The sequence below is a fragment of the Notolepis coatsorum genome (assembly GCF_963971535.1).
Source record: "Notolepis coatsorum genome assembly, chromosome: 10".
Lineage (NCBI taxonomy): Eukaryota > Metazoa > Chordata > Actinopteri > Aulopiformes > Paralepididae > Notolepis > Notolepis coatsorum.
In genome coordinates, this window is record NC_140174.1 from 61659250 (window position 1) to 61671455 (window position 12206).

The 12206-nt window shown below is 39.4% G+C and overlaps 1 protein-coding gene across 1 annotated transcript in view; it reads left to right on the forward strand.

The window, feature by feature from the left end:
- The window catches only part of a1cf (apobec1 complementation factor), a gene marked incomplete at both ends in the record, with an annotated part of 34539 nt that extends 23774 nt beyond the window's left edge, over positions 1–10765 (forward strand). The window contains 6 exons of the mRNA XM_084323253.1: positions 1474–1571; positions 3897–4040; positions 4166–4310; positions 6495–6727; positions 7623–7759; positions 10609–10765. Coding sequence (XP_084179379.1) covers positions 1474–1571; positions 3897–4040; positions 4166–4310; positions 6495–6727; positions 7623–7759; positions 10609–10765 — 914 coding nt within the window. The remainder of the gene's footprint in view (positions 1–1473; positions 1572–3896; positions 4041–4165; positions 4311–6494; positions 6728–7622; positions 7760–10608) is intronic.
- Between the last annotated feature and the right edge of the window lie 1441 nt (positions 10766–12206).

Sequence of the window (12206 nt, forward strand, 5' to 3'; positions counted from 1 at the left end):
TACATCCAGATTTAACACTGCCATTGGAAAGAGGAGATCCATAGATGTATGACTTGGCCATAATAAGGTCATTTATAGGCCTGCTATTCTAAATTATATATTCAAATTACATTATATTTCAAGTTGCATGTGTCCGGATGGCAAGATTCAGTACTGTATCTACAAAATCTACAAAAAATGATCTCCCTTTTATTCATTTGCTTCGATTTGTACACTTGATCTCAAGAAGGTGCTCAATGATCTCAGTGAACGAAATTCCTCCGAGCTCAATGTTAGCATGGTGTTATTCACCGTCAAAGATCAAAAGAAAATAAATATATAATTAATATTCTCCTTTGTTTCATTACAATTTACTCAAGCATAGTAAGAGATCCATAGATGTATGACTTGGCCATAATAAGGTCATTTATAGGCCTGATATTCTAAATTATATATTCAAATTACATTATATTTCAAGTTGCATGTGTCCGGATGGCAAGATTCAGTACTGTATCTACAAAATCTACAAAAAAGAATCGCCCCTTTATTCATTTGCTTCGATTTGTACACTTGATCTCAAGAAGGTGCTCAATGATCTCAGTGAACGAAATTCCTCCGAGCTCAATGTTAGCATGGTGTTATTCACCGTCAAAGATCAAAAGAAAATAAATATATAATTAATATTCTCCTTTGTTTCATTACAATTTACTCAAGCATAGTAACAGACACAATATTAATTAATTAATTAATTAATTAATTAATAATATATATATTTTTTTTATTTTATAAATTTTTTTAACAAAAAAAACTCTAACCCTAACTAACCTTACTGTCATGCACTTGTCCTAATAAACTAACCTACACTGTAACATGCAACACTTTGATGAACATTGTTACTCAGCTGATAGAGTTGTACCCTTCCTGATGACTTGTCGTACAGAACTTGTAAGTTGCTTTGGATAAAAGCGTCAGCTAAATGACTAAATGTAAATGTAAATGTAAACAATATGTCTGACACTGGGAATACATTCCCTGGGGTCCATAGATGTTCCTAGATACCAGGAACATGCAAATAATTGACCTTGTAGAAGTGAAGCAATCTTCCGTTTACTTGGGCATGTACTTTTAGGCAGATTTTCTGAAAATATGGCTGCATTTTAAGAGGTTAAAAGATAACAATTTCATTTAAACTTGCTTTTAAGGGTATTTAAAAGAGCATAATCTCTGCCATGCAGTATTACAATATAAACTGAGAAGAATGTAACTTATTTCTTTATTTTAATTAAAAAAATGTTCAAGCCACGGCAGCAGGTTTATGAAGATGTCTGAGTTTTTTCCAAATTCCAAAACATTAGTCTACAGTTATAATGTAAGATGCAGGTTAGATACTGTAAATACTGTTGATCAATACTGAGGGCGAAATGACCCATCCACAAGAAGCTGCCCGTGCCATGACTCTAGGTTTGTCTGACCCACACTCCTTACTGCCTGTAGGTGCTGTGGAGAGAGTGAAGAAGATCAGAGACTACGCCTTCGTCCATTTCACCCAGAGAGAAGACGCCACCAGCGCCATGAACGCTCTCAACGGCAAGGTTAGAACCACAGACATGCTAGAACCACAGACATGTTAGAACCACATAGATATTATAACCACAGACATGTTAGAACCACATACATGTTAGAACCACAGAGATATTAGAACCACATACATGTTAGAACCACAGACATGTTAGAACCACAGATATATTAGAACCACATACTGAACATGTTAGAACCACAGACATGTTAGAACCACATAGATATTATAACCACAGACATGTTAGAACCACAGACATGTTAGAACCACAGACATGTTAGAACCACAGAGATATTAGAACCACAGACATGTTAGAACCACATAGATATTATAACCACAGACATGTTAGAACCACATACATGTTAGAACCACAGAGATATTAGAACCACATACATGTTAGAACCACAGACATGTTAGAACCACAGATATATTAGAACCACATACTGAACATGTTAGAACCACAGACATGTTAGAACCACATAGATATTATAACCACAGACATGTTAGAACCACAGACATGTTAGAACCACAGACATGTTAGAACCACAGAGATATTAGAACCACATACATGTTAGAACCACAGACATGTTAGACCCACAGATATATTAGAACCACATACATGTTAGAACCACACACTGTACATGTTAGAACCACATACTGTACATGTTAGAACCACAGACATGTTAGAACCACAGATATATTAGAACCACATACATGTTAGAACCACAGACATGTTAGAACCACAGATATGTTAGAACCACAGAGATATTAGAACCACATACATGTTAGAACCACAGACATGTTAGACCCACAGATATATTAGAACCACATACATGTTAGAACCACATACTGTACATGTTAGAACCACATACTGTACATGTTAGAACCACAGACATGTTAGAACCACAGATATATTAGAACCACATACATGTTAGAACCACAGACATGTTAGAACCACAGATATGTTAGAACCACAGAGATATTAGAACCACATACATGTTAGAACCACAGACATGTTAGACCCACAGATATATTAGAACCACATACTGTACATGTTAGAACCACATATTGTACATGTTAGAACCACAGACATGTTAGAACCACAGAGATATTAGAACCACATACATGTTAGAAGTTAGAACCACAGACATGTTAGAACCACAGATATGTTAGAACCACAGAGATATTAGAACCACATACATGTTACCTTGAATGGCCCTTCTAAGGTTTCTCTCCTCCACACTGCCTGTGGAGCTTTTTTTCCCTATTGTTAGGTTTTAGTGAGTTTTTCCTTACCTTCGCGTGGGGTATGTCTGGGAGTGCTTGCGTTCTTTCATTTATTTGCATCCATCTAAAAATGTTTGCACCTTATGGTGTTCTTGTTCTGTTCTTGACTTATTGTTATGTTTTCTTCTTGACTTGTTTAAAGAAGATCTGTACGGCCCATGGGGACATTAACGTGTGTTGTTGGGCCCTATAAATAAATTTGATTTGATTTGAGTTAGAACCACAGACATGTTAGACCCACAGATATATTAGAACCACATACTGTACATGTTAGAACCACATATTGTACATGTTAGAACCACAGACATGTTAGAACCACAGAGATATTAGAACCACATACATGTTAGAAGTTAGAACCACAGACATGTTAGAACCACAGATATATTATAACAACATACTGTACATGTTAGAACCACAGACGTGTTAGAACCACAGATATATTATAACCACATACTGTACATGTTAGAACCACATACATGTTAGAACCACAGATATGTTAGAACCACAGAGATATTAGAACCACAGACCTGTTAGAACCAGACATGTTAGAACCACATACATGGAATGTATATGTGCGGTTTGATTTGAGAGGGAGGAAGGAGGAGGGGAGGATTGTAACATTTAATATATACTGTATGTATAGTGTAAATGTATAGTCTCTTCTCAGGTGATTGATGGTTCTCCTATTGAAGTGCCTCTAGCTAAACCAGTAGTAATATTAATATTAGTATTCATCTCTCTCTCTCCTTCCCTCTGACAGTGCAACTGTGTTTGATAACTTGCCTGTTTGATAACTTGCCTGAAATTGGATCTAGCTGTGAATGTTTTTTTCTGTATTTTATTGTGATGTTCTTCTTTTTTATGTTGAAACTTTCTGCTGCCTTGCTTGGCCAGATCGCTTTTGAAAAAGATATTTTAATCTCAATGATGCTGATCTGGTTAAATAAATGATTTGATTGATTGATTCTCTCAGGTGATTGATGACTCTCCTATTGAAGTGCCTCTAGCTAAACCAGTAGTAATATTAATATTCATCTATCTCTCCTTCTCTCAGGTGATTGATGGCTCTCCTATTGAAGTGACTCTAGCTAAACCAGTGGATAAGGACAGTTATGTTCGATACACCAGAGGGACCGGGGGTCGCGGCGCATCTCTGCTCCAAGCCGACTATGCTGCTGCTGCTTATACCCTAGGACAGGTAGGACAGGTAGGAGCCTGATACTGTCAACAATGGGCTGGCTGACTGACCGATTGCTTGATTGATTAGTTGTTGGTTTATTTACCAATACATATTTTTATTATGATGTTTCTCACTTCCTGTAGGTGTACGACCCGTCATCAGCCTACCTAGGTGCACCAGTGTTTTATGCCCCCCCAGCGTATGCTGCCATCCCCAGTCCGTTTCGCTTCCCAGGGGTCAAGGCCCACATAGGTGGTAGAGGACTAATCAGGACCCCTTCTATCAGAGGTGCGTAGAAATAAAATAATCTGCTTATATCTAATTATCAGCAAAATGTTGCTTTCAGATGAAAACTACGTAAAGAAAAATCTACTTACAAAAAATCAAGAAACAAAAACCTACATTTGAAATAATCAAATGTGTTTTGAAAGGGCGGCAGGCTGGCAGCTTGGTTAGAGAGACTATCTAATAATCAAAGGGTTGCTGGTTTGATCCCTGTTCTGTTCAATACTGCTGATATGTCTCTGAACAAGGGTACCTAACCACCCATGTATAAGTCTACTAACCAGCTCCAAGGACAGGTCTTGAAAAGTAGCGAACATTAGCTATGTTCTGTGATACAACACAACAGGCAGCAGTTTGCAATATGTCATTGAAGTTGTACCTGTCCTCGAGGCCTTGATACACCATGCAGGCAACCTTTCTGCCAGTGTTGTAGGGCAATGTTGCCCAAGGAAGGAGGAGATGTCGCAATATTTTGGCATTGATTACATGGCAACTTCTTGTCTCTCTTCAATTCTTGTTGGCATGTTGCCCTGGAATTCTACCCTAAAACATGGCTAGTTTTCATAGCCCTTGCTCAGTACATAAATTACCATTTTCAAGTTTCAATAAAAAATAATAATAATAATAATTTGGAATCATGGGGTTTTCATGCGACTGCAGCATAATGTTTGTAAGCCATCTTATTTATCAAGTTGAAATTGCTGTTTTGTGTTTGTTGTATTTGCTTATTCAAAATCTGCTGACAGCGCCTGTATATTACAGTCTTAATATGGCAAATCTATCGAATGGAATCTCGCTGAACTGAATCAAAATACAATTGGACACAATGTGTATGTTATGAGTCAAGATTCAAATCTCCAATCATATCAAATAAGTCTTGAATCAGAATGATACAAAAAGTAAAATCGCAAACCACCACAAATCATTTGGAATTAAATAATGATATTGAAAGAGAAAACAAATTATTTAATAAATTAATTATATTAATTAAAAAGCCACAACACAGATGACATCATAACCAGAAGTGTCTTGCTGTACTGTGCTGGCTCAAGCAGAGATCATGTGACCAATATCCTCTCTGAGTGTGTTCACATGCAGGCAGCAGTGCCGGGCGCAGACATTTCCACGGGCAAGGGGCAAAAAACAAAAAGGGACACTTCCTTACCACTAGAATAGCTGGGCCGGTCATATGAATTTTAGAATTAGAACAAAAGAAAACGTTCCTTAACACATCTTTAGGAAAGGTCAAGGAGGGAGGGCATCTTTCTTTTGTTCCAAATTATTGGAATTCCAATTTTTTAAATATTTCCATACAGTAAAGATGGGTATGGGGGAGGCATATTTTATTACGTCTCATTCTGTGGACATAACAACGCACAGCAATATACCCCATGCTTAATGCATATTGTCGGTCAAAACAGTCAGTTACCATTTGTAATAATTACATTACCTCCACTCTGTCTGAATGAATTAATAGTTTATTAGTTTAATAGTTTAGTTTAATAGTAAAAAGGGATAGGAAGAAGCAAGATGCTCATCAGGTCCTGCCCCTTATAGGCAGCAGGTGGTTTGCAAAGTGGGCTACATGTTGGCAGAATTTGGAATATTTTCCAATCTTTTAGATAACGCTACGCTAGCTGTATTGAGCGCTGTATTCCAATTTTCACAGCTCACACCTCGCTGGATTTAAGAACGATATTTCAGAGCAAGATTTCTGTTTCAGTGTCAAGAACAATCACTTGAAAAAAATCAAGCACCCTCAAAAACCATTAAGTATAGTTGAAACGGCAAGTACTCAAGTAATCCATTACTCACACCCATTCCTACTTCATATTTAGGCACGGTACAGTAGAGTATATTTCTTAACACATATCAGTGAAAAGGTTCCTTCATTGACGCTTCAGTTAGCCACACGACCCACACGTCTTGTTAGCTTTCCTAACCAAAACCAATGGTCATCCCTATAGCCACAAGCTCACCCTAACCTCACGTTCTGTGTCCCTCCTACTATGCATTTGCGTGAATTGGGGATGCCAAGTGGCGACAAATGAAAGGCACCCATCAGTGCTGCATGTAAACACACTCACTGTCTGTGATTTTTCAGAATGTCTGATTCTGTTCACCCCCTCCGGTTGATTTCCTGATAATTCTTCTGATTTCTCTTGATTTTTGATGCGTTTCCTGTAGAAATTTACATGACTGTACCTGTAGGGGCTGCGGGGGTTCGGGGTCTGGGGGGGAGGGGCTACCTGGCCTACGCTGCAGGGGGTGGAGCCATGGGGCGGGGCGCCACCTATGGCCTGAAGCAAGACAAGCGGGCGGAGGAGAAGCTGTATGATCTACTGCCAGGCATGGAGCTGACGCCTATGAACCCTGCCACCATGGCTCTGAAACCACCCGGGATCAAACACGCACCACAGGTTCATACATACACACACACACACACACACACACACACACACACACACACACACACACACACACACACACACACACACACACACACACACACACACACACACACACACACACACACACACACACACACACACACACACACACACCATACACTTTACAATGCGGACGAGGACCTTGCCCTCAATTATGATCAATATTATGTATATATCTAACCTGGATCTATCCACCCATCTATCTAACGTTCTATTAATTTACTTGTCCATTCATCCATATCTTTTTTTTTTTTATCTACTTTTTCGCCTCCTATTTTTCTGTATTTTTCTCCCATCCCAATTTAGTCGTTATGCCAATTCCCCCCTCCCCTTCCCGGTCGTTGCGCGCATTTGCCCCCCACTTGCCGGTCTAGGGAGCCCTGAAGTCTATCACATGCTTCCCCCGATACATGTGGAGACAGCCAGCAGCCTCTTTTCACCTGACAGCGAGGACTCTCACTGGGGAAGTGTAACGCGTGGGAGGATCACACTACCTTTCCCAGTTCCCTCCCTCGCTGTGCAGGCGCCCTGACCGACCTGTAGGAGTCGCTGTTTACAACGACCAGGACCCACCCCACCAGCTTTCCACCCACTGACACTGCCAATTGTGTCAGTATGGACGACCGACCAAGCCGGAGGTACCGCGGCAGCCGGATTCGATCCCACTGTCTCTGCGGTGGTAGCCAGACGCTTAGTCCGCTGCGCTACCCGGCCACCCCCCATCCATCCATATCCTTAAAGAATTAGAGTTAGAAAAATAATTGGGGCAAACAATTCCAACAATTCATCCATCCCTCCCCAATTAATATGTCTGTCTGTCTGTCTGTCTGTCTGTCTGTCTGTCTGTCTGTCTGTCTGTCTATAGATTCTAGAGGAGGTTTGCCAGAAGAATAACTGGGGCCAGCCAGTGTACCAGCTCCACTCAGCTATAGGACCAGACCAGAGACAACTGTTCCTCTACAAAGTCACCATCCCTGCCCTTGCAACTCAGTACCCTACTGTGTAAGTGTTTTGTTAATGTAGGCTAAACATAAACATTCTAAATGGGTCCAAGTTTATTTCCTGTTGCAGTGTTTACTAATACAATAGCTCACATGAAATAAACTTGGGCCAAAGCTGTTGGAATTATACTGAAGGTCGAAGTATAATCACTGCATTCTGTGTGATTCATTCATTAACTGACATTTACATGTAAGTAGTTTTGCATAGTATATTTACTAGATTCAGTAGCTTTGCATAGTATGTTTACTAGATTCAGTAGCTTTGCATAGTATATTTACTAGATTCAGTAGCTTTGCATAGTATATTTACTAGATTCAGTAGCTTTACATAGTATGTTTACTAGATACAGTAGCTTTGCATAGTATATTTACTAGATTCAGTAGCTTTGCATAGTATATTTACTAGATTCAGTAGCTTTACATAGTATATTTACTAGATTCAGTAGCTTTACATAGTATACTAGAGTCAGTAGCTTTGCATAGTATAGATTCAGTAGCTTTGCATAGTATATTTACTAGATTCAGTAGCTTTGCATAGTATATTTAATAGATTCAGTAGCTTTGCATAGTATATTTATTCAGTAGCTTTGCATAGTATGTTTACTAGATTCAGTAGCTTTGCATAGTATGTTTACTAGATTCAGTAGCTTTGCATAGTATATGTATTACTAGATGCAGTAGCTTTACATAGAATATTTACTAGATTCAGTAGCTTTACATAGTATATTTACTAGATGCAGTAGCTTTACATAGTATATTTACTAGATGCAGTAGCTTTACATAGTATATTTACTAGATTCAGTAGCTTTACATAGTATGTTTACTAGATTCAGTAGCTTTACATAGTATATTTACTAGATTCAGTAGCTTTACATAGTATATTTACTAGATTCAGTAGCTTTGCATAGTATGTTTACTAGATTCAGTAGCTTTGCATAGTATATTTACTCGATTCAGTAGCTTTGCATAGTGTATTTACTAGATTCAGTAGCTTTACATAGTATATTTACTAGATTCAGTAGCTTTACATAGTATACTAGAGTCAGTAGCTTTGCATAGTATAGATTCAGTAGCTTTGCATAGTATATTTACTAGATGCAGTAGCTTTACATAGTATATTTACTAGATTCAGTAGCTTTACATAGTATATTTACTAGATTCAGTAGCTTTGCATAGTATATTTAATAGATTCAGTAGCTTTGCATAGTATATTTATTCAGTAGCTTTGCATAGTATGTTTACTAGATTCAGTAGCTTTGCATAGTATGTTTACTAGATTCAGTAGCTTTGCATAGTATATGTATTACTAGATGCAGTAGCTTTACATAGAATATTTACTAGATTCAGTAGCTTTACATATTATATTTACTAGATGCAGTAGCTTTACATAGTATATTTACTAGATTCAGTAGCTTTACATAGTATATTTACTAGATTCAGTAGCTTTACATAGTGTGTTTACTAGATTCAGTAGCTTTACATAGTATATTTACTAGATTCAGTAGCTTTACATAGTATATTTACTAGATTCAGTAGCTTTGCATAGTAAGTTTACTAGATTCAGTAGCTTTGCATAGTATATTTACTCGATTCAGTAGCTTTGCATAGTATATTTACTAGATTCAGTAGCTTTACATAGTATATTTACTAGATTCAGTAGCTTTACATAGTATACTAGAGTCAGTAGCTTTGCATAGTATAGATTCAGTAGCTTTGCATAGTATATTTACTAGATGCAGTAGCTTTACATAGTATATTTACTAGATTCAGTAGCTTTGCATAGTATATTTAATAGATTCAGTAGCTTTGCATAGTATATTTATTCAGTAGCTTTGCATAGTATGTTTACTAGATTCAGTAGCTTTGCATAGTATATGTATTACTAGATGCAGTAGCTTTACATAGAATATTTACTAGATTCAGTAGCTTTACATAGTATATTTACTAGATTCAGTAGCTTTACATAGTATATTTACTAGATGCAGTAGCTTTACATAGTATATTTACTAGATTCAGTAGCTTTACATAGTATATTTACTAGATTCAGTAGCTTTACATAGTATATTTACTAGATTCAGTAGCTTTACATAGTATGTTTACTAGATTCAGTAGCTTTACATAGTATATTTACTAGATTCAGTAGCTTTACATAGTATATTTACTAGATGCAGTAGCTTTACATAGTATATTTACTAGATTCAGTAGCTTTACATAGTATATTTACTAGATGCAGTAGCTTTACATAGTATATTTACTAGATGCAGTAGCTTTACATAGTATATTTACTAGATTCAGTAGCTTTACATAGTATATTTACTAGATTCAGTAGCTTTACATAGTATATTTACTAGATGCAGTAGCTTTACATAGTATATTTACTAGGTGCAGTAGCTTTACATAGTATATTTACTAGATTCAGTAGCTTTGCTAAATGGCTTTTTGTCATTTTATGACCCTGTTGTAGGATGTTTGATTGTGTTTTCCTTCTCGTCATCAGTGACAGTGTTTATCAAGTTAATAAGTCAGCTCTACTCACCGCAGTTGATAACGCATAAGCTTTGACAGGTGTGCTCTTTAATATGGCTATTGTTACAGGTTGGGTAGCAAATTAATTTAGAACAGTGATTAAACTTGAACCGGACTACGTGTGCATTTAACGCACACACCATTGATCTTGTTTTTTTTATTCTATGTAAAATCTCCTCTGCCTCCCTCCTCCAACCCGCTCACCCCTGACAAACTATGTGCAGCCCTGGATGAAGTTAAAGGCCAACTTTCTCTTCTCACTGTATTTTCATAATCTTACAAGTTAATCTTCATCTCCTCTGCCACCTCCCCCCTCCCCTCCAGTCACCCGTTCACCCCTGCCAAGCTGTGTGCTGCTGTGGAGGAAGCTAAGATTCATGCTGCGGAACACAGCCTGCAGACCCTGGGCTTACAGACAGAGGGTGCTGATGCTGCAGCTGCAGCTGTCGTGGCTGCCTCTGTAGCCTTCCCAGGTATGTGAAGGGCCGTCGTACCCAAACTAACTCTCATAAAAACAAATTACGCTTTGACTACCAAAAGAGCCATTTGTAAGATTATAAGGATTGAAATACCTCGAGATTGTTGGATGAATCGAGATCTAACAATGAGTAAAACTCCTCTGTGAAAATGTCTGCCTAGCTTTTTAGAAGCGTTTTCACAATTCAATGTCTACGTCAGACAGAAAAAATTCAGCTTGAAGTGCATACAATTCTCTTCAAGTAGCCTAGCCTACCATGTGTAGCTTACTAAGTAGCCTAGCCTACCATGTGTAGCTTACTAAGTAGCCTAGCTTACCATGCGTGGCTTAGTGGTGGCTTACTAAGTAGCCTAGCTTACCATGTGTGGCTTAGTGGTGGCTTACTAAGTAGCCTAGCCTATCATGTATGGCTTACTAAGTAGCCTAGCCTACCATGTATGGCTTACTAAGTAGCCTAGCCTACCATGTGTAGCTTACTAAGTAGCCTACAGTAGTCTACCATGTGTGGCTTTACTACAGTCACAAACCCTCAGCTTGCACAGTCAGACACAACATGGCGAAACATACGGTTATCCTATAACCATAGTTATATGAGTATAGCGAGCGCTCTGCGCTCAAGTGGAACACATCCCATAGCAGTCTAATACTGAATAAATTTCTCCACATGTACACACCCATCCGCCTGGCCACACCCCCATCCGCTCCTCTACATAAGCAGGGGTGTGGCCATACTAACAGCTCCTTCCCAAGTCTTTCACCACCGAAGGCGAAGACCACGGGGTCCTCAGTGAGTCCAGCGCAGATCGCTCGCTATACTCATATAACTATGGTTATAGGATAACCGTATGTTATATTTCGTATTTAGCTTACGCTCTGCGCTCAAGTGGAACACAGGAGCTGAGCAGAGCGGAAGCTCAACAAATGTACCCGCTGCGGCACTCCACAACCATCAGAACCGGGGAGGACCCGAGCCCCCGGACCCCCCTAGTGGAGGACGGGAGGGAATCGGATCCGACCGTGTGAAGAGGGTTTAGCAACTCAACGCACAGGGTGAGCAGACCGTGGGACTTACCTTCCCACAGAAGAACCCACGACTACACAGGCGTGCAACCCACATGCCACTAGGGAACGAACGGGAAGGGAAAAAAAATTGTTACAACCCCTAATATCACGGGGACAAGGTCAAGAACCCAACCCCGTGGCAAGGCCGTAGCAGCGGAGCGTGAAGGAGGCGCGAAGGAGGGTCAGGACCCCCCGGAAAAAAGGGGGCCTGGTGGGGTCTCGATGCTGCGGCCTTCTACAACGGTGCTCGGTTTCCGGGTTCCTCCGATTGGCCACGACGCCCACGTGACCCTACGCTAGCACGCCCCCTTCCTGCCGCGCCGCGCTCGCCAGCTTCCGTGAGCGCCGCGCTCCTGCCGCGCTCCCTCAGCTTCCTCAATTT